We start from the raw sequence: 25,336 nt of genomic DNA, 5'->3' as shown, positions 1-25,336 counted from the left end.
TCCAGTTCTTCGTTCCTTGCTCTAAAGATCGCCTTGTAAAGATCAGGAAGTCCCTCTGTCTGTCTGCTCCCCTCCTTCCTCTCAGCGCCCCGGCCCCGGATGCTCCTGCGTGTTCTTTGCTCCCAAATTTCAGCATGTCTCTGCATCTCAGAACGTCAGCATCAAACTCTTTTTTTTTAATGTATTTTTTAAGATTTTATTTATTTATTTTTAGAGAGGGAAGGGGAGGAGAAAGAGAGAGAGAAACATCAATGTGCGGTTGCTGGGGGCCCTGGCCTGCAACCCAGGCATGTGCCCTGACTGGGAATCAAACCTGAGACACTTTGGTTCGCAGCCCGCGCTCAATCCACTGAGCTACGCCAGCCAGGGCTAGCATCAAACCCTTGTTGTCATTCTGTGTCCTCTTTAAGGCCCCATGGGAGAAGTTTCTGCCAGGCCGAGCTCTAGGAAACACTGTGCTTTGTATGTGCTTTGCTTTCCCCGTGTCTGTTGGAATGTGAGAGCAGTCCTCTGGGCTTTGCCCTCGGGGGAACCCAGAGCATTCGGCTCGCCTTGAGCAGCCCTGGCCCTGCATGGTCCCAGCAGGCATGCCTTGCCTCCTGCCCCTCAGTTCCCATTTTCTAGCCAAACGTTTCTTTTCTCTACCCTAATTTTTTTATTTGTTCACTCTTACGATTTATACTTTTCTTGTAAGTTGCCTTGAATCCTTGTTGTGGAATGAGGCAGGGTAGAAATTCATAATCATCTGGTCCTTTTTCCACACCAAAGGCCCATTTAGTAACCTTTTCCCTTCAAGGGCCCCGTGTTTTGAAAGATTCACGTCTCCCAAACAACCAGCGTTTGTGAATTACCTGTTTGTCTCCCCACTTTCTGCTCATTAGCTGTGAGTGCCATTCAGAGTTTCTGATGGTCATGATCAGTGAGATAAGCAGTGAAACCACGCTGAGCTGGTAATTTTTCAACTAAAAGCAAAGAAACTTGCTCTTTTGCTTGAGCCCTGAGCAACTTTCTCATGCGTGGGTCACTGTATGATGTCAGGGTTTTGACATCTTTGACTTAACACAAGGGATTCAGGACGCCGAGCTCAGAGAGGTGAAGTGGCAGGTCCCGGTCACTTTGTGTCAGTAACAGACTAGAACCCAGGTGTCCAGTCTGCATCCAGTCTGTCACCCTACCTGGCTGTCCCCCGTTTTCAGGCACCCCACTGTGTGGATGGTGTTGTTCGGGGATACTTAGCGCCTCTGTGATTGGGGTAGCAGAGAGCGAGACAGAGCCGAGGACAGAGAGTGGCCGTGGCTGTGGCCGTGGCCTCAGCTTTGGACGCCTCTTCTAAATCTTAGCACACAGTGGGGTGGGAGGGATGAGGGGAGCCCCTGGAAGGGTGGTCACCCTGAGAGAGGTGGAGCACCCTGAGAGAGGTGGACCCTAGGCTGAACCACCCATGGGCAGTGGCCTTGGCTAGGGGTGGAGGGAGGGGATGTTCTAGCAGATGCTCAGACTCCAGGAGAGTCCAGCCAAGCAAGCGGAACCTCCCTGCCCTGCCGCCCCTGCAGGAGATCCCACTGCGCTCCAACGTGTATGAGGTCTACGCCACAGACCAGGATGAGGGCCTCAATGGGGCCGTGCGCTACAGCTTCCTGAAATCCACGGGCAACCGGGACTGGGAGTACTTCACCATCGACCCAATCAGCGGCCTCATCCAGACTGCCCAGCGCCTGGACCGTGAGAAGCAGGCCGTGTACAGCGTAAGGGGGCGAGGCCCGGCTCGAGGGGCGTTGCCGAGGGAGGGGCTCTCCTCTGGGTGCAGGGCCACCACCTCCCCCCCTACAATGACCTGGGAATGCCCACCTGGGGCCCTCTGTCTCCTCCTCTGACTGTGCTGCTCCACCTCCAGCTCATCCTGGTGGCTAGCGACCTGGGCCAGCCAGTGCCGTATGAGACCATGCAGCCGCTGCAGGTAGCCCTGGATGATATCGACGACAACGAGCCCCTCTTCCTGAGGCCTCCAGTGAGCTCTCACCCATCCCCTGCACCTGTCACGCCCACACAGGAGTTCCCTGCCTGCAAGCACACATGTGCATATACTCTCCCGTGCACCCTTTACCATATACACAGGTTGCCCACGGAAACCTTGCATACACTTCAGGGAACAAATATTTATTGAGCAACTACTATTTCAAGGCACTACTCAGCTGTCAAAAAGGCAGACAAAAATGCCCGACTCCTAGAGCCACATCCTCCTAATTGCACGCATGGTGCACGGAAAGCCTGAAAACCAGCTCTGCTGTGCCGAGCCGAGGCTGAGCCCACACCGTGATTCAGACTCTGTGACTTGGCGGGTTTTCCTTCTTGTGTACACATGGCATGTGAGGTTCCCTGGAGACTCTCTGTGAGTGTGCACACACAGGTGCACACAAGAGAGTGTGGCCCTTCATTCAAATGTCCGTCCAGGCATTGGGAAACTTCAGAGAACGTGCAGATCCCACCCCTGCCCTCATAGAGGACGTTGCTGGGTGACATCCCTGAGGGCAGAGCTGGGGCCTCCCAGGCCCAGCCTTTGTTCCCTTGAGGTTACAGGCATTCTGCCGCCCCACAAAGTGTGGACGATAAACCTCCTCGGCACCCACAATGGTTCTGCCTTGGGCCCTCTGGCAGGAGCCAGGAGCTCAGGCCTTGCCTTGACCTCCTGTGATGCCCTTCCCCTACCCCCTGCAGAAAGGCAGCCCCCAGTACCAGTTGCTGACAGTGCCCGAGCACTCACCACGTGGCACCCTCGTGGGCAACGTGACAGGCGCCGTGGATGCAGATGAGGGCTCCAACGCCATCGTGTACTACTTCATTGCAGGTGGGGCCTCCTGGGGCTAGTGCCCTCCCTACCCTAGGGCTGGAGATGACCCCAATATGCCCTGCCCTGCCCTGCCCCTCACCCCGTGCCATGGTCCTACCTTCAGCTGGAAATGAAGAGAAGAACTTCCACCTTCAGCCTGACGGGCGCCTGCTGGTGCTGAAGGACCTGGATCGGGAGCGCGAAGCTCTCTTCACCTTCATAGTCAAGGCTTCAAGCAATCGCAGCTGGACACCGCCCCACGGGCCCTCACCAGACCTGGACCTGGTCACTGACCTCAGCCTGCAGGAGGTGCGCGTGGTGATAGAGGACATCAATGACCAGCCACCACGCTTCACCAAGGCTGAGTACACTGCAGGTGCCAGGGCCGGAGCCTGGGCACAGGGTGGGGGGTGGCCCCTGCCCACCACTTATACCCATCTGCCCATTCCTGCAGGAGTGGCCACTGACGCCAAGATGGGCTCGGAGTTGATCCAGGTGCTGGCCCTGGACGCAGACATTGGCAACAACAGCCTGGTCTTCTACAGTATCCTGGCCATTCACTACTTCCGGGCCTTTGCCAATGACTCTGAGGACGTGGGCCAGGTCTTCACCATGGGTAGGGGTCTGGTCACACAGAAGTGGCCTCCAACCAAGACCTCTATTGACTACACTGACTACAGTCTGAAAGACATGGGGGTGGTCTCTTCGGGCACCGGAGTACAGCCGGCTGGCCGGCCAGCTGTGTCCATCCTTCCATTCATTCACTCAGCCCTTACCGTTCATCTGTTTAGCCGGTCACCTATCGTTTATTAATCCTTTTTTCAACCACCTATCCATGTCTACCTCTACCCACCCACTTCCTTTTTTCCTTCTCTTCCCATTTCTTCCTCCACCTATTATTTATCTGCCCGTCCGCCCATCCATCCATCCACCCATCTGTCTTCCCACTCTCCGTTCCACACATCCACCTGACTTCCCATCTGCGCACCTCGCCCTTCCGCGTGAGGCGCTGTGCCAGGAACCGGGGAGCCCAATCCGAAGAGTATGCTTGTACCTACAATGTGCGTGTCTGCTTGTGTGCTTCCCTGGGTTGGTGGCTGAGTCTCTGAGTTATGTCCTAGAAGGTGTCCCAGTGGATGTCCCATTACCTTACTTCCAGTCCCAACCCCTTCCCTGATCTTCTCTGTCTGGAGGAGTCAACCCAGACTTCCTGGCCTGGCATTCAAGGCTCACCAGGTCTTCCTCCTAATCCCCCTTTCTGGTTCGTTGGCCCCTACTATTCCTCAGGGCCCTGTGCCCAGCCAAACACAACTGTACACCATTCCTTCTTTCTGCCCTGCACCATCCTCCCTTGGGCCTTCAGTCCCTTCTCTTTGCTTCCTGGGATACCATCCCAACCTTGACCTCTGCCTTCAGATGTGCTCCCCACAACCATCCTTTGAAATCGAGTCCATATGCCACCTCCTCCAAACACACACCCAGACGCTTCCCTTGGTCCCCTGAGCTCCCTCTGCTCTTGTTTTAATAAACGAAAACACAGAGAGGCAACAGGTCATCCAGCTGGAAAGCGGCAGATTTTAAACCCATGTCTACTGTCTTCTAAGAGAAGCCTGGGCAGTGCCTCCTGTGCTCATTTCTCTCCGGAGGGATTCTGAACTGTGTGTGAGACAGAGACACACACAGATACTAAGGAGGCTCAGAAGGACCCCAGTAGGGGATGGACACCAGATTCCCAAACTCATCATCCTCAGGCCAGCACACCCCACAATTGTTCTGTTTAATATGCAAAATGTTTAAGTAACAACTTGGGTCAATAGTTAAAGATAGGAGAGCTCACTAGAAATCTGCTGAAGAGGTGGAGGTCTCACAGTGCAGGCTGCCCCCACACTGCCCCCACACCCCGCCCCCCAACACGTAACAGCTGAGCTGCAGCCGGCACTGGGCTCTGCAGACATCTGGGCCCGAGGTGCTACAGGCCCAGGCTGCCTCCCCTCAGTGCATCACCTGCCTCTGGGGATTCTGGGATACCGGGTGGCCCCTGAGCTGTTCCCCACCCATGGGCTCTTCCTGCAGGGAGCGTGGATGGCATTCTGCGCACCTTTGACCTCTTCATGGCCTACAGCCCCGGCTACTTTGTGGTGGACATCGTGGCCCGGGACCTGGCAGGACACAACGACACGGCTATCATTGGCATCTACATCCTGAGGGATGACCAGCGAGTCAAGATCGTCATCAACGAGATCCCCGACCGTGTGCGTGGCTTTGAGGAGGAGTTCATCCGCCTGCTCTCCAACATCACTGGGGCCATTGTCAACACCGACGACGTGCAGGTGCCCACAGAACCCACCCCGGGGCTGGGGGCAGTGGAGGGAGAAGGGGCAGTAGGCCACTAGGGGGCACCGGTTATTGTGGAGAGGCAAGGCACATGAGAAGGGGTTTATGCCCCCTCAATCATTTCCTACCTGTATAGCCCTGAGAATGTCCTTCCAGGCCTCTGGGCCTCAGTTTTCTAATCTGTAAAATGGGGTGCAGCATGCTAAAGTGATGCGCATCATGCTGGGTCCTCAGCGGGCACGGGGTAGTGCTGGGTTATTGGTAGGGCAGGGCAGGAGGGGCTCTTAGAAGAGGCCTGCCCACCCCAGCCCATGCCTTACATGCGCCACACCCCGTGGTGCCCCTTCCTGCCTAGTTCCACGTGGATCAGAAGGGTCGGGTGAACTTCGCACAGACAGAGCTGCTCATCCATGTGGTGAACCGAGAAACCAACCGTATCCTGGACGTGGACCGGTGGGTGGGGGTCCGTGCTCCGACTGTCGGCCCGCCTCCCTGCCCTGGAACTGGGGAGGGGACCCACCGACAGAAACATAGACAACACCGTCAGGCCTGCTGGGTGGCACTCCCCCCAGGAGGTGGGCGGGCCCCCGAGAGAACACTGTGGGCAAGAGCAGAGCTCTGCCCTCTGTGCCTTCCCCTTCCGTCTGTAGCATGGGAGACTGGCTGTGAGAACCAGACAGGATCCTGCATGAAGGGACGGTGAACCCTATAGAACACGAAGCTATCCTAGCTGGGTGGCTTTGATCTTCCAAGGCTAGGCGTGGGGGTGGGGGTGAACTTCAGGGGTCCGAAGCAAGAACTGAGCAGACTGGTCGGACTGCTTCTGGGAGACGGTTGAGGATGGGGGCTGAGGCGCCTGCCCCCTGCCCTGCCCTGCCCTGCCCAGGGTGATCCAGATGATCGACGAGAACAAGGAGCAGCTGCGGAATCTCTTCCGGAACTACAACGTGCTGGATGTGCAGCCCGCCATCTCCATCCGGCTGCCCGATGACATGTCTGCCCTGCAGGTACCCCTGGGTGGCACCTGCCCCTCCGCCCCCTCGCCACCCTGGGGGCTCTCACCCGCTCACGCCTGGTCCTGTTGCCCCAGATGGCGATCATTGTCCTGGCCATTCTCCTCTTCTTGGCTGCCATGCTCTTCATCCTCATGAACTGGTACTACAGGACCGTGTGAGTGACCCTGCGCCCATGCCCTGAGACTGGCCATCCAGCCTGCTCCTGGGGTGGCTAGGGAGGAGGTAGCACTGAGAGGCCAGCCCAGTCCCAGCCTCTCTCACCAGCACTTCTCTCCGCCTCTCTCCAGACACAAGCGGAAACTCAAAGCCATAGTGGCTGGCTCCGCAGGTGAGCAAGGGCTGTGATGGGTGGGGCGGTCCGAGGGCAGCAGGGGCTCCTGGGGAACTCACAGGCCCTGGACTGGGCCCGGCTCCCACCCCTCCACGCCCCAACCGCTCCCTGCAGGGAACCGAGGCTTCATCGACATCATGGACATGCCCAACACCAACAAGTATTCCTTTGACGGGTGAGTGCGGCCCTGAGCCCTGCCTGGGGCCCTCTGGGCAGGCCTGCCAAGGACCCAGCTGAGGAGGCAGCGACTTCCCTGCTGCCTCCCAAGCAGTGAGGAAAGCTAGATGGCTGAAACCTGGGGTACCGGCGCCCCCTGGTGGGCTACCCTCCCCACTCTCTCCACCCTCAGAAACTCACCAAACTGGGCTCACCACCCTTGATAGGCCCCGAGTTCAAGGGTCGGAGAGAGTTGACTTTGGTCGGTGGGTACAGAGCAAGGCTTCCACTGAAGCTCATTCAGATTGGCATGTCCTCCTGTCCTGGTTCTAGTGAGATCCTAGGGAGAGGAGGCACCCACAGGTGCCATGGAGCAAGGGGCCTACTTTGGCCCCTAAACCCCTATTCTGTGCAAGACAGTACAGCTGGCAGGCCAGGGAAACAGAAAGGGGTGAGGGGTGAGGCTGGTAGAGCCTCTGTCTACTCAAGCCTCCCAGCCTTACCCCACCGCACTCCCCTCCTACAGGGCCAACCCAGTGTGGCTGGATCCTTTCTGCCGGAACCTGGAACTGGCCGCCCAGGCTGAGCACGAGGACGACCTGCCGGAGAACCTGAGTGAGATCGCCGACCTGTGGAACAGCCCCACCCGCACCCACGTGAGCCAGGCCGGAGCTGGGGGCAGGGTGGACTTTCATGAGGGACAGGGCAGAGGAAGGCTAGGTCTTTGCCAGCACCGGCCAAGGAGCTGTTATCTAGGAGGTGGTCCCCTGCCCTGTGCATGTGCACGCACATGCCACCTCTGGTCCAGCTAACATCCTTTGTCCCCAGGGAACTTTCGGACGTGAGCCGGCAGCAGTGAAACCCGACGATGACCGGTACTTGCGGGCAGCCATCCAGGAGTACGACAACATTGCCAAGCTGGGCCAGATCATTCGGGAGGGGCCCATCAAGGTGAGCACCCCCTGCAGGGCTGCCTGCATCCCCGCCCCCAGGCCCCTGGCTAAGCTTGGACCTGCCCCAGAAGATAGAGGGAGGGAAGAGTTTTCTCCCGCTCCAGGTTCAGCTAGACCTGCCCTCCACTGGGGCAGAACACCAGAGCAAAAAGGGGCCTGGGCACCCCCTGACCAGGGGCTGCTTCAGCCTGAGGTGCCCTTAGGACCAGGGCACCACTGAGAGTTGTCACCAGGCTCTGCTCCTGATCCTCTCCACTAGGGTTAGAGGCCTGTGCCTCCGAGATTCCCAGTCAGCTTCCACAGCCCCTTTCTGTGTTATGGGAGTGGACGAGGGGTGGGGAGGCCCCGGGAGGGCCGTGGTGGGGGGTTAACCCTCTCCCTCCCCCAGGGCTCGCTGCTGAAGGTGGTCCTGGAGGATTACTTGCGGCTCAAAAAGCTCTTTGCACAGCGGATGGTGCAAAAAGCCTCCTCCTGTCACTCCTCCATCTCCGAGGTAGCCGGGAGGGCAGGGGAGCTGTGTGCCGTGCCCCAGCCCTGGGGGTGCTCTCTCTCTAGCTCTCCTGCCTTTCTCCTTCTCAGAGTCCCTGGAGCTCAGCAGCCAGGACCAAGAGAGCAGTGGGTGGGGGTGCAGGAGAGGGGCAGCGAACTCTGCTTCCTGGGTTCTACAGTGGGCTTTCTAGGCATGGGTGGGCATTAGGTGTTTCTCAGATTTGAGGAACCCCAAGAATATACCTTAATGGGGTGATGTCATTTGAAGAAACAATATAGGGTCAAATAGGTATACATGTATCATGTTTGCCTACAGTGATAAAGTGTGAGACTTGGTCTAAAACCCGGATTCCCAGCTGGGCCAACATCCTCGAGTGAAATGGGCTAAAGCTGGGTTCCACACAGAACGAAAGCGCCATCTGTGGGTCTCCACTGCACCCATAAGCCCCCTCCAACTTCACCTGGGGTCACTTTTGGCCTGGCTACTAGTGTTGACCTTGCTTGAGACCAACTCAATCACAAACCCAACGCTACAGTTGCATCACAGGGCTTTTATAGATAAACCCAAATACACAAAATTCAAGACTCACGGGAGCCCATACTCCCAAGAACACGTCCCTAGCACTGCAGTCTCCACGGTTCCCCTTTGCCCCGTGAGAAACGCTGCTGGGGGCTGGACAGGCCCTCTGCGTGCGCCCAGGGTTCCTTGTGTGCAGTAGGGCGATGACAGGCACGCAGCAGGTAGGACTCTGGAGCCACCCATGTGCTACCCCTTGAGCACAGCTCTGAGCACGTGGTGGGTCCTGGACTCTTGCAGTTGATCCAGACAGAGCTGGAGGAGGAGCCAGGGGAGCGCAGCCCGGGCCAAGGCAGCCTGCGCTTCTGCCATAAGCCGTCGCCTGAGCTCAGGGGGCCCGATGGAATCCACTTGGTGCACGGCAGCACAGGCACACTCCTGGCCACCGACCTGAACAGCCTGCCCGAGGACGACCAGAAGGGGCTGGGCCGCTCCCTGGAGACACTGACAGCTGCGGAGGCCAGTGCCTTTGAGCGCAACGCCCGCACGGAGTCAGCCAAATCCACACCCCTGCACAAACTCCGAGACGTGATCATGGAGAGCCCCCTGGAGATCACGGAGCTATGACGAGACCAGAGAGCCTCACTGGTATGCGAGGCACCAGGACCTTGGGGTGCGGCCCCTCCTGGCCGACCCTAGCTCACGACCTCCGGGGGGGTCCAGTGGCAGCAGCCTGCACCAGCAGCTCAGATTCCTCTTCTGCCAGGCGCTCATTCAGTATCTGATCTCTACCTTCACAAAATTTGTTATTTTTTTAAGAAAACAACAAAAATGTTGGGTCTAAGGATGAGGTAAGGAGCGTCACTGGGGGACCAGGAGTTTAAAGACCAACTCAGCCCAAGCTGAGCTGAGAGAGGCCAAGCAGGCCCTCTGCCCTCCCCACCCCAGCCGGTCCCCGCCCCTGCCAGCCTGGACTCCGACTTCAGTTCTCACTGCGTTTCTGCCGAGTTCCTGGCTGGACATCCAGGTAGGGGCAGCGAGTGGCCTCTGCCTCCCCACGTGGACAAGGCTACTACCCACAGACCACGCTCCCCATCACTCCGGCTTCCCAGACGTGCCCAGCTCACACAGAGAAATGACTGATGTTCCCTTGGGTTTTGAATATAGAGTGTTCATCTGTGTTCCGTTTTAAATTAAGTTATTCCCTCAATATTCTCCCCTTGGTTTGTCTCACTGGTACTCATTGAACATTTCTGGAATGGTCTGAATCTTAAAAAGAAAAGCAGCTCATGAGAAACTGGCACTCGCTTTGCTGAACTCCCACGCGGCAGGCCTTGCGAGGCAGGAGGGGGCAGGGTGAAGGGCAGGGCAGCGGGGCCCAGCCCAGGCTGGGTATTTCAGGGGGGTGGGGGGGGCTTTCTTTACCCGCTTTGCTTTCTTTCTCTGACCAAGAGGTGACACAGGACTGCTGGGCACTTACAAGCCCAGGCCTTGAAGAGCTTAATCAGAAACCAAACCTCTGGCCAGGTATCACAGAAACACTCAGATCCGATTAACCAGGCTTTATTGTTAAATCACAGAAAGTCAAGTGCAAAACAAAAATATTAAGTCCGTTTAATGGCAACTGCAGGTCTTGCTGTCTCCCAGCCCCAGAGGTGCAGCAGGAGACTTAGCCACACCAGAGAGAGGCCAAGGCCCCCACACAGCCCCCAGCAGGCCCTCCACCTGGTAGCCAGAGGCTTGTCTTCCACATGTATGTCAAAGTCGAGAAGAATTGCTCTGAGGTGGGCCAGAGGTGGGGGCCAAGCCTGCCCAGGGCAGTGGGGGACCCTGGGCAGCAGAGCAGGGCGCAGAGCAGGCCTCAGCAGTCAGGCAGACACGGGAGCAGGCATGAGGGGGTCACCACCGCCCACACGTTCACGCACAAAAGCCAGGCCCACCGGACGTCCACACAGAGCTAAGAGGTTGCACCCAGGCAGACTCTCCCCCTCCCACCCAACCAAGGCATCACCAGGAACGACACAGGAAAGCTGGATCGAAGGTTTACTCAGGGACAGGGAACCCAAACCCCACCCAGGTCTCCTGAGCAGCCCTTCCAAAATCTATCAGTGCAATCTACACGGTGTGAAAACCCTGATCATTTTGAGTCTCTAATCTTTTATATAAAGCTGCCTGTTTTGCTTGCTTGGCTAGCAGCCAAGAGGCCCAGGAAGAGCGGGGAGGCACCCTCCTCCGGCTGAGGTCCTGCCAGCATTCAGGGCCCCTTCCTCATCCCGGTACCACCATGCAAGGGCGCAGAGAGTCATTAACCATGTAGCAGAAAGAAAAGGGACACCCAAGCAGCTACGTCACGCAGGCTGGGCACCTCCGCACAGACAGCAAGGCTACTGATAAGGGAGATAAGAAATGGAGTGGGGGGGCCTATTGTTATGACAAAGTCGACAGGTCATTCCTCCAGACACATAAGTACGAATAGATGCTGTAGTTTCTCCAAGATGGAACATTCTTTCTAGTTCCACACGTGACGTTTGCAATGCTCAACGGCCTGAGAGGAGAGAGAAAACCAGATTAACCTTCAGGACCAAACTCCGCTCCTGGCCCATTCATGCATCAGGTATCACCCCAAAATGGAGCCTGTTCATCTTGTCCTAGGTTAGCTGGATGGCACCAGACACTGAAGACCCAGGATAGCATCTCATGAGGTCATCAGTTTTGGGGACTCGAAAGACAAGCATCCAGCAGAGCAGGTGCAAAACAATGGAGTAATTTGCAGACCAGCCCCCATGCAGGGAGTCACAGGTATAAGCCCCAGCACCAGTGGACAGCCCACGCTGGAGGCCCCACGCAGGACCCCTCACCCAGTCAGAGATACAGTCCAGCTCAGGCCTTGAGAAACAGACCCCCAGGCACATCCACCCAGGGCAGCAGCAGAAACCTACTCCTCCACTGATGTGCCATGGGCCGCGGCCTGGCTGCAGGCAGGCACTGGACACAGCCAGGATGGGCCTCGCCACCCCACCCGGCAGTGGACCGAAGTGACACAACCTCTCCGAAAGCAGCAGTCAGCCCCATCCCAACCCCAAGGGAGAAAAAGTTGCGCAAAAGAACATTAAGCAACAAAGGCAGGTCCAAACATCCCCACCCAGGAAAGGAGCGTGGGTCACCCAACTGTTGGCCAGCCACCCACCAGGATGGTGCCACAGTACCTACCCTGGGGCTGTTGGGCAGGTGCCAACTCTCAGGGACTTTCAAGAACAGCTCTGCTTGGCCTTGGGTACAGATTCAGGCCAGGCTCCACCCAGGGCAAAAGTGACTGAGGGGCATGAGGACTTTTGCAAGAACTGGGGCAATGAAATCAGTGGGCCTTGTGCAATCTGTGGGGGCACCTCGTGCAAACCTGACCCTCTCAAAGGGAAGTAGAGGCGAAGGCAAGAAAGCAGAAACAAAAATATCCATGCTCACTCTTCACTTCTCGAAGACAAGAACACAGCTGGGCCAGCCTTTGCCAGGCAGCCAGCCGTGAGTAAGCCTAACTGCCTCCCCTGCCCTCCGTTTCCCGCTAACATAAAGACACGGCAGACGGCCGGTCCCGGAGGTTCCCGGGAAGGCGGGCCTGTGGAGCGGGTGCTGGGCTACTCACGTTGCACAAGGTGGCTGTCTCCATGTTCTGACACCAGTAGCCTGGGCCCCAGACACACCTCTCTGTTCCCAAAAGAGGCTTACGGGCTTCAGGGCAGGCGCCAATTTTCTGTTTGGTTAAAAAAAGGCAAAACAGGAAAAGAATTAGATCTGCCCAACTAAGCCTGTTCAAACTGAAGTTACCAGCTTCCAACATCAAGAATCAGAACTCTGCTGTGCACGTTCAAAAACATCGGGGTTGCTGAGTGAAGTGGCGCGGCCCGGAGGCCTGGCTCTCCATCTTCTGGGCTCTCCCACGCCCCCTCCCCAGAGATTGCCCCAGGGCCAGAATCTCAGAAGGCCCTTCTGGGGTCCCCCAGCACCCACCAGGTCACGCGGCCCAGCAGAGCTCACCGAGCACACGTAGGACGGCTCCATCACCTCCACCAGGACCTCGATCAGCACGGGCTCGTACTCGGTCACAAACTGGTCACACTAGGAAGCAAACAGGGACACAGGTCCAGGTCTAGGTGTGCCCAGGCAGACAGAGTAAGGGCACAAAAGGAGGGGGCGGGACATGCTCTTCTACAGGAATTCCCGACACTGCCAACCCAGCAGCCCCAGGGCCTCCCTCCCCAGGTGCCCCCCCCTCACACACACACTCGGTCTCATTTACTTATGTTACTTCCCCCCAATGGCTCCATCGGAGCCAACAGATCGCCTCTGAGAAAATTTCACGGGACTCCCTTCCTACAGGCACGGCAGGCGAGGGCACACCGCTCTCACATTCCCCGGGTGGGCTCTGGTTCTGGCAGGTAGCAGCCCGGGCACACCTGTTTGTTGTATGGGTCAGGCAGGAAGTTGCAGCCTTTCTCGAGAGCAGCCAGGATCTCCTCCTTGGTGCTGTTTTTCTCCAGGTTTTGGTCCAAATAGCCAACCAGCTTCTTACACACCTCACAGAAGCCACCGTCCTTCTGCTGAGCCACGCGCACTGTGCAAGAGAGAGCGCGGGCTCAGTGCTGGCAGGGCCCCCGACCCCCTGAAGGCCTGGCCAGCCTCCCGCACGGGGCTCACCAGTCAGTGCCTGCCGTCTCTGGGAGGCACAGAGGTGGAGCAGGTTGCACACCAGCTCTGGGCTCGCCTCCTGCAGGAGGATGGACAGGATGGACCTGCCATAAGTATCCACCACCTCTTGGCACTCTTCCGACAAGGATGTGGGCAATTTTGAGCATATTTTATCAAAAGTGTGAATTATTTCTTCCTGAAACACAAGAAGATCGTATGGGAAGATGGAAGGCTGGGTAGGGGTGGGTGAGATTCTGAAAACGCTAACACGACCAGGAGCCCAGTCAGCAGCAAGCCCGGCAACAAAGCAGGGCAAAGCGGCCTCCTCCCACCCCAGCCCGGGGGAACCACTGATGGGGCGAGGTCATATCGATTCCCAGGCCGGGGGCCACCACCGGCAAGGGACAAGCCAACCTCTTCTGCTGGGTTCTCCCACGAGGCTACTCTGGCTCAAGGGGGAGCCGAGCTCCCTCTGCCAGGAAAGCAGCATCCCGGAAATCCACACACCTCAGTCTTGTTGCTGTCAATCAGCTTGACGATCTCCTTCACCACGTACTCACACAACTCACAGGTGACTTCAGGCTTTGCCTGGACCAAGTCCTTCTGTTCAGAGCATAATAAAAAGAAGTTACTTGAATCCCGAGACCCTCACCTTGCCCCTTGGTCCTGCTCCTCTAAAGGAGAGGGGACACAGAGCCCAAGGACAGGTTAGCATCACAAAGGGCCGCTTCCTACTGAATTCAGAATGAGGTGCGGCTTCCCCCCAGGGTCTCAGTTCCAGTCCCTCTGGTCTTTATGAGATGGGAGACCCATCCCTTTTGCCAATTCTCTTACAGCCACAACCTCCTGCCAACGCCACCCCAACCGCCCCATCCAGAATTTACACTTCAGTGCGAGCAGTGAAACTGTCCCCTCCCCCAAAGAGCTGTCCTGTTGTTTGGTGCTAATCATTCCATCATTCTGTGTCCGTCCCAGGGAGTGGGTGGGGGAGCAGAACAAAGTAAGGGTTTAGAAGCCTGTTTTAAACACATTTCAGGTCTGCTCTTGGGCTTCAAGTCTCATTAACACCTGAAACTGCTTCTCTAGAGCCTGCCTTGAACGAGGCCGCGCTGCTGAATAGGACTCTCTGCGACGACGGAGGCCTTCTCCATGTCGCCGTCAAACACAGCAGTCACTAGCCACATGTGTCTAATAAGCACTTGAAATGTAGCTAGTGTACCCAAGGAACTGATTTTTTTGGTTTAATTTTATTTAAATTTAAGTAGCCACATGTGACCAGAATACAAGCTATAACTCTCCATTTCTCCGGCCATTCTGTCAGCCAAGAGGTCCAGGGCCTACGAGCACCCCAACTGGGGATGCGGGGCAGGCACCTTGACCCTTCCCGAGGTCCTCGCGCTGCACGTGCTGAGAGCAGACGGTGGAGGGGGGAAGACAGCTAAAGGAGAGCGACAGGGGGCGCTCCAGAATGAGAAGTGCACACACATGCCAGTGCACTTAAGACATCGGGTGGCCTAGGCCCTTAAGAACTAGGCCACAGGCCCCACGAACAGGACAGTCCTGTTCACCACTAGAGGCGGGCTGTTCTGGGCTTCAATCTCGAAAACACTGCTTGACCCATAAGGCATGATGGGAACTGATTATGGAGTGAAGGAGGCTCTTCACCAAGTGACGTGAGACACACACTCGTGCATGCAGACGGCACACCCCAAGAGACTTCTGTACAAGCCGGAGGGTGGTCCAGGTGGAATAGCAAGCTTGCACTATGGCTACAGTGTCAGGGAAGATGTGAGGGAGGCCAGAGAGAGCACATCAAAAAAAGGCCAGGTTGGAGCTAGGCACTGAAAAATGATCTTGGCATGACGTGCTCTGATGTAGACTCGATCCTGGGAGCCCTAGGGTTTATAACCAAGGAAATAAATGAACTCAGTATGCTGCTGGGCACTACAAAACAATGACACCAGGCACCTTAATGGGCTCCACCAGTTCCAGGGCAGGGATGACGTTCTCCGAGAGCACTCTGGCGGGGAGCAGAGGCTGCATGGGCACCTCCTTGACCTGGTCACAGAACCCGACCAGCCCACAGATGTCTTTGGGTTGCTGAAGAGAGCACAGAAAAAGCAGTCAGACGTACGCCCCCACCAACCACCCCCTAGTCCCACCCTCTGTACACAACAGTCAGGGTGCTAAGGGAGCATTCCGGTCCCAATGCCAAGGGCTGATTGCCCGCCCCAGCCTGCACAAATAAAGATTCCATATTAAATCTAAATGAGCTCATGCAAGTGCAGACAGGCCAGTTTTGCAGAAGGGAAGTGGTCACGCAAAGCTCTGAGGGGAGATGAGACAGGATCGCTGTCTCTGCTCCAACCAGGGAGCACCCCAGGGAAGCCAGACTCCCAGCACCTTAAATGGGTGACCGATCATCTCCAAGGACACTGGTCTACTTTAGAACCTGTTTTTCAGTTGAGCTCGGTAGGAAGTAAGCACTATGTTCTTTCTAGAGGACTATGCCCATAAACTAACAGAAAGCCAAACATGTTAGAACTAAAACCACACCAGGTCATGAGATGGCAGGACACTTAAAATGATGCATTAAGGGGGAAATGTTGGCTTTTTAAAAAACGTCCACAATTTCATGCACAGCACACATGAAAACCCAGTCACCCAAGTTAGTTAGTGAGTCCTTTCACATCACCAGATTTACCCCCTTTCCCAACCAGACACTGAACTACAGAGAACCAGACCCTTTGGACAACATCCTGACCCCTTCACTAGATGGCGGCCAAGAGCGAGGAAGCATACAGGCTCTATATACTTTGCAAACCAAATGCAACCAGCAACCGCCTCCGGCCCGATGGCATTTGACTCCCGCCACCAAACCCAAGAGCAGCGGGAACGGGATTGCTAAAAACGAGACCTGTTCAGAGAAGAGAGCCAGACCATGGCCGTGGTTCCTCTTGTTTTAATACCGAGAAGGCTCTAGGATTAATTAAATCCTAGAGTGGAGGAGTCTGAAAGTGTATCTGAAGTACCCTCTGCCAGGGGAAAAACAGAAGGGGGCCAAAGACACAGCAAGCTTTTTAGAAAAAAGGCAAAGATCCAGGAGGTATGTGGCTGCTTTGTCTCAGATCAGCTTTGTTCTAGTAACTCCAGGAGGGGCCTAAGTGAAAATGGGGGTATTTCAGCCAAAGTCCTCTCCCACCAGCTTTCAAAAAACCCAGGAAAAACCTTCAGTTCCATGCTCGGAAGGAGGCCACACTCGGGACAGCCCCCATGGGGCACCCGGCTCGGTAAGTCTGGTCTGAGAGGCCCCGGGACCCAGTGGGGGACCCCATAGCCCAGGGGCAGCAGTCGCAATCAAGAGATTGTTTCCAATGCTCTGGATCTGGCAGATGGGGAAGAGTCTGCTCACTGCGTGCAAATGATTCGCTCATGCAGGAGAAGCACCCCGGGGTTACGGAAAACAGGACTAAAGACATGCAGGCTCGAGTCCTGACAGAAACAAGGCCCCGCCGGAAGTCAGGCTCACAGTGAGGAGGCTGCGGCACCTCCGGGACCACCCGCGGTTCCCCATCATCTCGCGAGGAGGGGGGGGGACCTGGGCACTGATTCTGTTCAGAGCGCACAGCCCCGAACAAGGCCCCCTGAAGGGGAGATGAACCCCAACTCCTCACGCACTGCATCACAGGGAAGAGACCAGGAGCCCGTAAGCACAGAGAGGGGCCCAGCCCTTCACAGCTTCGCCTTGTGTCTGTTAGGGGGTCATGCCACACACAGAAGACGAGCGAAGGGGCTACAGGAGCAGCACACCACTACTACGTGCAGAACCCCATCACATACCTGATCCTGCTGTTGAACAAAAAAACAGGAAATCGGAGATAAAAATAAGAGAAAGGAAAGGACACAACAGTTAAGAAAAGATTAAAATAACGACAATCAAGCTGTTGACCAGGTGTAAGGATGCCAACACAGCCACAGAGCAGCCACCTACCTTGCTCCTACAACTGAGCGCACACGGGCCCCAAAGACGCGCAGGCCTCCTGCACAACAGGCCACACTCCCCACCCTGTGTGGGCACCATCCCCCGTCCCTGACACACCACATTGCATTAGAAACACGGGGAGGCAGGTCGATCCCAAGAAAATGCCACATCATGAAGGGCTCTCCACCCCCAGAAGCCTGACCCCACCGCACCTGCAAGGCCTTCCCCTCGGGCTGGTGCCGAACCACAAAACAGAGCCAGACACGGGGCTGCCTCTGTGGGCGAGTGCTGTAAAACAGACCGGGAGGGGTTCAGGACCCCCAGCCACACTCTCCACTGCCCAGGTCTTCCTGCAGCCTACCCCCAGGTGGCCAAAGGCCAGCCTGGAAGGCTGGTCTGACCCTCTATCAGAAGCTCTGCCTTTTGATTCAGCAATTCCAGTTTCGATTACCCAGACTAAGGGAAAAACAGACTCGGCTGTGAGAATGCTCACCATGTTTTTAATCTGAGGGCAAACCTGAAAACAAGCTAGGAACACCCAGCCCCAGGGGACTGGCTGCATAAACCATGTCCTCGTCACCTGGTGGCCCACCATGCAGCCGCTTTAAAATCAACTGCACAAAATAATGACCAACATAATTTTAGATAAAAACTGCCAGCTGCAAAATTTTAAAGTAGTATATAAAAGATGACGCCACTGATGTTTTTTAAAACCCTAAATGATTTTTTATTTGGGAAGTGTTATCCCTATTTTCAAAGAATTAATATGTAGTGTAATTTTTACAATGAGAAATTTTTTTTTAGTTAGCTATGAAAAAGCATTTACTAGATCAAGCCACACTAAAGGCTTATTTTTTCCTACCCTCACTGAACGTCTTTGTAAGCTGCCTCCGAACAAGGTGCGGTGTGAGTAACAATCCCAAAGGAACTCCCCCGGGACTGGGTGCAGGCCCTGAGTGGCTGGCGCAGCGCCAGGCAAGGAACCTTTTAGGCTCTGCAGGTATTAAGGTCTTAACTACTCAACTCTGCTGCTGGAGCACAAATGGGCTTTGCAAAGCTCCAGTAAGAGCATGGAACAGCCCCTGGTTAGAGAATAAACTCCAGGACTGTAGGCAATCTCACATAGTCAGATGTAAGCACGACAGAAAGGAGAAAGTGTACCCGCGCCCCCCAAACCCCATAGATTAAGCCACCGGAGGCCAGAGCACGTTCCCAGTGGAATGATGCTTCAGACCACCCTGCTCTGCACGCCCGTTTTCTGTGTGGGGCCGGCTTGCTGCCAGGGCTTCCCAGCTCTGATGACGAAGGGATGCCCCTGCCACCTGGTGACACCAGAGCGAGTGTGAGAGGTACAGACTTGAGCAGCAGCACCAGCTAATACCACTGCAGAGCTCGGGACCGACTCCACGAAGCAGGACCACCCCTCAGAATTCAGGCCGGGACACAGCGGTTCTCAGGCCTAGCCGACCCCGCAGAGCTGACTGTTCCCTTGAGCCAAATGCTGGCCGTGTGGTGGCCGGCTCACACATGCAGAGGCAAGTGAACCGGCAGGGAGGCACCAGGGCAGTGCCGAGGGCCAGGCCAGGCCAGGCGGAGGCAGTGAGCTGCAGCGGGGGAGTCAGCTGATCAAAAAGGGCTCATCTTGGCCCCATTTAGTTAAACTCAAAGGGAAACAAGGGAAAGGAAACCACAAACTTTTCAAAGTTCCTGGAAATCAGAAAGCTTGAGATAAAGAAAAACGCTAATGAGGACTCTCCCCCGCCACCTACCATGTGCATCATCATCTGGATGGCGATGTCCGAGTACTGGTTGACATAGTTCTTGCACTGGGGACAGAGACACCAACTGTCAGTGAGGTTGGCTGCTGCACCATCCCCAACAGCAGAGTCTGGTACATGTCTGCTCTGGGCAGTTTTATTAAGACAAAAATGGCAGTTTGTTTCTAGTGTTGTTCCTTATATGATTACTGGGAAAAAAAGAAACCCTCATAAAAGTGGTCTCCTTCCACTATTTTTTCCCAAGAGTTCCGTTACATACACAAATGCAATCAACCACAAAGTAAGTACCCACCACCCACTCCAGCTGCTTGCTAATTCAAAGGGAAAGGGAGTTGCTTGAACAATCTCTTCCTCAAAGCCCTTAAGGTGGAACTTAAAATGATACCCCAGGAAGTGGAGTTTTCTTGGTTCCCCCACCCCTGGCTGCAGGGCCCACGAAGACACGAGGCTCACCATGTCAGCCATGCCAGGCCCCAGGCGGTCACACTGCTCCCTGGCGTGCTCCACCAAGGCCTTGACAAAGGTGGTGTTGGTCCTCACGGCAGTCTGGATGTCGGTCACCATCTGGATGCAGTCCTGGCAGACGTCCCCACCAGCCTAGGGACACAGGCACGGGCGGGCTGCACACGCTGCTCAGTCCCACCCTGACTAGGAGGACGCAGACGCCTAGGGAGACGTCCCACGTGCCCCCGAGCACAGAACTCCCCGGGCACTTAGTTCATAATGTGGGGTGTTACAGGCTCTAAAAGCCCTGATGGTTTTAAAATCAATTTGACATTGATTTTAGTAAAACTTAACAGGGAGGGCAATCTTGTGTATTTTAAAAATCCCAGTTTTAAAATTTGGTTCACTCTAACTTAAATACCCAGGTTCCTCAGAGAGTCCAGGACACAGCCACCCGGGGGCCGGCTGCTGCTGCAGACACCCAGTGTAAGAACTGCCTGCACCTGCTCGCCTATGCGGACGCCATCCGTGCCAAGTCTCTAGCCCAAGCACACCCAGGGCCCAGCGGCACAGCCCAGCGCCTTACCTTCGGCTGGGGCTCTTTGTGGGGGCCATCCTGAGGGTAGAGGAGGAGGGGGATGTTGGCCATGAAGGGAGACACCACCTCAGCCAGGTCCAGTTCTGGGATCTTATTGGACTCGAGCTGTTTCTGGTGGTTGAGCTCTGCCAGGTGCTTCTGAAGAGACTCACAGAGGTTGAGGGAGGAGCACACTTCCGCAGGATCGCTCTGGTGGGAAAGAAGTCCAGCTGGAATCCTCTCCCCGGAGGAAAACAAAACAGGCCACCTGGTGCCTCTGAGTGAGTCCCTTCCCTGCATGCACATCAAGTGCGCAGGCATCTCAAACCAACCTGCCCAACCCACTCCCTTGCCATCTCCTTCTTGGCAATGGCCTGAGCACCACACTCCCTGCAGTTCAAGCCAGAAAACTGGAGCACATCCCCTCCATCAACAAATCTAGTCCACTTACCCTCTAAAAAAATAAGAGCCCTGGCTGGTGTGGCTCAGTGGACTGAGTGCCAGCCTGTGAACTGAAAGGTTCAATTCCTAGTCAGGGTACACGCCGGGGTTGCCGGCTAGGTCCCCATTTGGGGGTGTGCAAGGGGCAACCGATCAATGTTTCTTTCCCTCTCTTTCCCCCTATTCCCTTCCCCTCTCTCTAAAAGTAAATACAATATTTTTTAAAATGAATAAATAAAGACGCATCTGTCCGTCCCCACTGCCCCAGTACATCTGGTGCCTGACTACCCTGCCAGCTTCCCTTCTTCCAACTTCCCCTCGGTAGGACCTGGACCAAACCCTCTCAGAAAGGCACCAGGGTCACAGCACTCCCCTCCTTGAAGCCCACAAGGACTTCCTGCTGCACCCGCAGCCCTGAACTGTGCCTGAAAGGCAGTGCATGACTCAACACTGCGCTCCTCACTGAAACCCTCGGGGCCACGGCCCTCTCAGGTGTTTAAGCCCCTCTTCTTCCTTAGGGTTTCTCCAAATTCCACAAACCTGGCTCCTAGCTCGTGGCTGAAACCCCAACCTCGGGCACACGGTTCACACACACTGGATACTCATTGCACAAAGGCTGAGCATCCTTGTAGCTGAACCCACAAGTACATTCCCTGACTCACTCCTTAGGATAAAAAAATCACAGAAATGAAATGAATTACTTGCTCGAGGCAGGAGTTGCCAAATCAGCACCTATTAAGGTCATGCTGGCAGTAATTCCCGCAGTGATCCCGTGAGTTCCTGTTTCCTGCACCCTCCCCAACCCCTGCAAGCTGCAGGCGGAGTGCTCCGCTGTGCCAGAGCCACTCTGGCTGTCAGCACTGCAGCGAAGAGCTGCTGGGAAAACCTGAATGGACTTCCACTTCAATGCCTCTGTCCTGGTCTGGTCCGTCCCTGAACCCCAGCAGCGCCTTGAAGGGAGACTGCTCACCACCACGTACCATCTCCCCCTTGATCATGTCCAGGATGACGGGGAGGTAGGAGTCCACGATGTCCTTGCACGAGGCAGACATGTCCGGCTTTGGAAGCCAGTCACAGGTCTTCTCCAAGTACACAAGGATCTCTTGCTAGAGAGGACACAGGCAAGGGCAGATCAGGATGCACTTCTCTACACACGGACTGGGAGCTGAGAGGCCCTCCACAGCCCCCCCGAACCGTGAAGGCTGGAGAACAGCACCCCTCATGCAGGAGGTCCTGGAGGAGGGAGTACTGTCGGATCAGAGGGGCAAAAAGCAGACCCTCTGACCCACAGCCTCACAGGCACAGGGATTCCGAGTGAGCTGCCCAAACAGGCCTGAAGGCCAACGGCATGCCGGCAGAATCATAATCGGCCTTGGGCGTTGAACTTGTAGGGGGAGCAGGGGAGCAAACTCAGGCCCACAGCCCATTTCTGTAGCTTGTGGCTAAGAACAATTTTTACATTTTTAAAAGATGGGGTGGAAAAAAACTGCGTGACAGAACAGTACGTGCCCACCTGACCTAATTACCCCCTACCAGAGCCTAGACCACTGCGTGTCAGACCCCCGGCGCTGGGGCACAGCTTCTAAGCACTGAACGAGTGTGGCCACACGGCCACCACTGACACAGCCACACACGCCTGTGGCGGCTCACCTCGGTGGCGTTGTCTTTCAGCATGGTGTCCGCTGCAGTGATGACGTCCTTACATATGTCGCAAGGAAGGGATTTCTAAGAGGAAAGCACATGAGAGAGAGCAACTCAGTGTCTGTGGGGCATGACTCACACCACACACAGCTAAAACCTCCCCCGGCCTTTCCCCCGTTTCATCTGGCCAGGACACGCTCACAGCCACATCTGACACACAGGCACATCCCGGTCCCCGGCCGACACAAGACGCACTCGGAGGCCACGGCTGAAGGACCGACTGGCCAGGGGACCCTGTGCTTCTACCACACGGACCCACTTGTCTCGTGCCCTCACCGCTCAGCACCTCGCTCAGCGCACGCAGCACAGACCAGTTCCAGGTGAGCACTCACAACAGCTGTGAGGAAATGGGCTCAGAAAGGTGAAAATCGGAGCAATGGAAACCACGAAAAATCGGTGACACACTGCAACGTCACCAGGGACCAATGTCACTATCAGAGTTGAAGGGGATAAGGCAGGGAAGCAAGCCCTAGCCAACACCCGTGCTTCTGTGCCCCCACACTGGCCCTGTCACCCGCGTTCCATCCACCCTCCACTTCCCGGTCGGTGCTGTGCGCAGGTGGAGGCCGCCTGTCGCCGCTCCAGAGTGCAGAGGCACCACACGAGTCTGCTAACAAGCTGAGGTACCCACCATGGCCCCACATGGCCCAGGACCATGGAAACTCTAGTTGGTTCTCAAAGTTCTTGGGGGGCTCCCTTCTTGACATGAGCTGACTTTTGACCCATGAAGAAGGAATTAACATGTATGGGTAAGATTTAAGGAATACCAGTGACCTCAGCTGCATTCAGAGAAACCAACCTGAACTTGGTCGGGCTAATAATGTGCATGGACCAACTAGGAGAGATTCAGGCATCATTCATGAAACTATCCTATCAAAAGAGAAAGATCGAAAGTCCTCACCTGACACACATTAAACTTGGAAAGAGGGCGCAGTATTAAAGACAAAGTCAGGAGCAAATTAGAGACCAAATCTAAAAGTAATTGTGGCAATCAACAGTATTCCAAAGAATTCAAAAAATATCTCTTAAAGGGCAGTGTTATTTAATTCATCATTCTTCTCTTACTGATTCCACTGTCCACTGACGCATGTTAGAACTTGAACTCCACTCAGTCAAACTTGGCCTGGACCACAGGAAGTGGCACATCCCAGAGGAAGCAAAGAGCACCTCCTGCTGGTGCAGCCAGCACAGCTTGGACATCTCACAATGGGATTCAGGTTATGTGAAGAATGCACCTGAGGTCTGTCACTTTAGAGTATTCCCCGTGAGTGTTAAGAGCCCCACATTAATATGCTATTTTTAACATTGTTTGGCCCTGGCTGGTGTGGCTCAGTGGACTGAGCACCAGACTGCAAACCAAAGGATTCCCAGTCAGGGCACATGCCTGGGTTGCAGGCCAGGTCCCCCATAAGAGGCGTGCAAGAGGCACCACACATTGGTGTTTCTCTCCCTCTTTCTCCTTCCCTTCCCCTCTCTAAAAATAAATAAATAAAATCTTTAGGAAAAAAGTTTAAATGAAAAACAAAATCAGTGGCATTTTTTCGAGTTTGATCACAGCTGGAAATAAAGTTATAAATACTAAAGCTCCAAGGTCTGAATTAGTGACCCAAACAGGCAGCTGAGAGAGGCAGAGAAGAAAACATCAAAAAGGGGGAAAGGACCTGAAAAGCTTCGCATCTCCTTTCTGGGTGAGTGGCCAAGGTTCAGAGCGACCCTTGTGTGCGCAGTTCTGGGAATGAGAGCTGCGAACCCGCTGGCAGCCCCTCACGGGGCTCGGATAGGTGGGGTCGGCACAGAGGCCGGGAGGGCAGCACGGAACACAGGGCACAGGGCGTGGGCACGGGAGGGCCTCGCCCTGTCTCTGCAGCCTTACCCTCTCCAACCCGAATTCTATCCATGGTGAGAGGGGCACACCCACCAGCAGGCAGTCCCGCCTCCCTCGCAGGGTCACCGTGAGAAACAAACAAAATGAGGCAAAAGAACGTGCTTTGTCAATGGCAGTGGGTACGGAAGCCAGCACGGGATGGAGTGCGGAGCGAGGAACGGAGGGAGGGTACTCACCACCGTCGGCTTGTTCCAAACAGTCTGCAGGCAGTGCTTCACGGCCCCGCAGTCGGCCGCCGTCTTCACGTTCTGGCACCACACCCCAGAGCCTCGGGTGCATTCTTTCAGGCCCAGGACAGGGCTGGCAACAGCTGAAAGAAAAACCACTGTGAGCAGGTGGCTCACCCCCCGCGCCAGGTCCCCCTCACGTGGTCACCCAGGGCCGGGTGCGCCGGCCTGGCATCCAGCAGGGAGGTGCTTTGGAGGCAGGGCAGGGGCGGCAGTCCCGAGGCTGCATCCAGCCCCACCCGCCGAGCCGTGTGGTCCTGCCAGTCACAGGGCTGAAGGGACCAGTCTCTGTGGCTCCATTTCTCCTCCCAAACTACTGACATTTTTAAACCATATTAGGGAATACCAGACCTTTCAATCTTTATAACCTTAAAGACATTCCAAATGCCATGATGTAATGAAAGAAATCACAGAAGACTGACTTTTAAGTACATATTTTAACACCTGCAGAAAGAAAATTAGCCAGTTTTTTAAAAATTCGTAGGGGAAAACAACAAGATTCATATCCTTATTACACAGAAAAACAATTCAGAATGTTCTAACAGAAACACTCTTTACAAGCCTAACAGTGAGTTTTTGCACACCAGCACGTTTATCAGCGAAGCGGCGAGGCCACACAGCCCAGGGTGAATGAAGTGCGCCCACTCAACCAGGCGCGGGGAGCGCGCTGCCGTGGTGGTGCGAAGGGACGGGCAGGGCTGGGTCGGCGACACACAGGGTCAAAGCAGGGTGATTAGCTGAATTATTACTTAACTCCCAATGTTAGGCTGTGCGTGTATAATTTTTTTTAATATCTTATAAACTATCCTAAGAATTCTTATTGTTTCTTAAAAGAGGTCTACAGTACCCTTGATTCTGAAACTGGGAAACGAACGGGAAACCCCTCACTAGCTCCCATCACTGATGACTGAGCAGGAGGGGGGCAGACCCCAGCAGGGGGCGCCAGTGGCCACTGGCTGGCCGTCCAGCTGAGGTGAAAAAACCCCAGTCACTAC

General features: G+C 55.5%; 2 protein-coding genes across 7 annotated transcripts in view; one reads left to right on the top strand and one right to left on the bottom strand.

Moving 5' to 3' along the window:
• Positions 1–9,926, top strand: part of CDH23 (cadherin related 23) — a 410,614-nt gene extending 400,688 nt beyond the window's left edge. For 3 of the 4 annotated variants that reach the window (XM_036026831.1, XM_028511341.2, XM_036026833.1), the window contains 14 exons: positions 1,554–1,745; positions 1,895–2,008; positions 2,716–2,845; positions 2,952–3,203; positions 3,282–3,443; positions 4,901–5,157; positions 5,517–5,614; positions 6,048–6,168; positions 6,252–6,331; positions 6,465–6,505; positions 6,623–6,683; positions 7,191–7,320; positions 7,493–7,615; positions 8,924–9,926. In XM_036026831.1, the coding sequence (XP_035882724.1) occupies positions 1,554–1,745; positions 1,895–2,008; positions 2,716–2,845; positions 2,952–3,203; positions 3,282–3,443; positions 4,901–5,157; positions 5,517–5,614; positions 6,048–6,168; positions 6,252–6,331; positions 6,465–6,505; positions 6,623–6,683; positions 7,191–7,320; positions 7,493–7,615; positions 8,924–9,250 (2,088 nt within the window). In that variant the 3' untranslated portion in view covers positions 9,251–9,926. Of the gene's footprint in view, positions 1–1,553; positions 1,746–1,894; positions 2,009–2,715; positions 2,846–2,951; positions 3,204–3,281; positions 3,444–4,900; positions 5,158–5,516; positions 5,615–6,047; positions 6,169–6,251; positions 6,332–6,464; positions 6,506–6,622; positions 6,684–7,190; positions 7,321–7,492; positions 7,616–8,005; positions 8,111–8,923 lie in introns of all 4 variants that reach the window. The other variant, XM_028511340.2, reaches the window with a different exon arrangement.
• A 247-nt stretch (positions 9,927–10,173) lies between these two features.
• Positions 10,174–25,336, bottom strand: part of LOC114496244 (prosaposin) — a 31,144-nt gene continuing 15,981 nt past the window's right edge. The window contains exons 2-15 of one of the 3 annotated variants that reach the window (XM_028511531.2): positions 24,291–24,424; positions 22,179–22,253; positions 21,509–21,634; positions 20,097–20,297; positions 19,520–19,663; positions 19,058–19,114; positions 17,147–17,155; positions 15,275–15,406; positions 13,814–13,909; positions 13,316–13,502; positions 13,075–13,232; positions 12,656–12,736; positions 12,264–12,371; positions 10,174–11,168 (exon numbers count right to left, since the gene is read on the bottom strand). In XM_028511531.2, the coding sequence (XP_028367332.1) occupies positions 11,133–11,168; positions 12,264–12,371; positions 12,656–12,736; positions 13,075–13,232; positions 13,316–13,502; positions 13,814–13,909; positions 15,275–15,406; positions 17,147–17,155; positions 19,058–19,114; positions 19,520–19,663; positions 20,097–20,297; positions 21,509–21,634; positions 22,179–22,253; positions 24,291–24,424 (1,544 nt within the window). In that variant the 3' untranslated portion in view covers positions 10,174–11,132. The remainder of the gene's footprint in view (positions 11,169–12,263; positions 12,372–12,655; positions 12,737–13,074; positions 13,233–13,315; positions 13,503–13,813; positions 13,910–15,274; positions 15,407–17,146; positions 17,156–19,057; positions 19,115–19,519; positions 19,664–20,096; positions 20,298–21,508; positions 21,635–22,178; positions 22,254–24,290; positions 24,425–25,336) is intronic. The other 2 variants (XM_028511532.2, XM_028511534.2) reach the window with 2 other exon arrangements.

Source organism: Phyllostomus discolor, chromosome 5 (assembly GCF_004126475.2).
Source record: "Phyllostomus discolor isolate MPI-MPIP mPhyDis1 chromosome 5, mPhyDis1.pri.v3, whole genome shotgun sequence".
Lineage (NCBI taxonomy): Eukaryota > Metazoa > Chordata > Mammalia > Chiroptera > Phyllostomidae > Phyllostomus > Phyllostomus discolor.
Note: the sequence above shows the minus strand (reverse complement) of the source record. Positions and strands in the feature narration are given on the sequence as shown.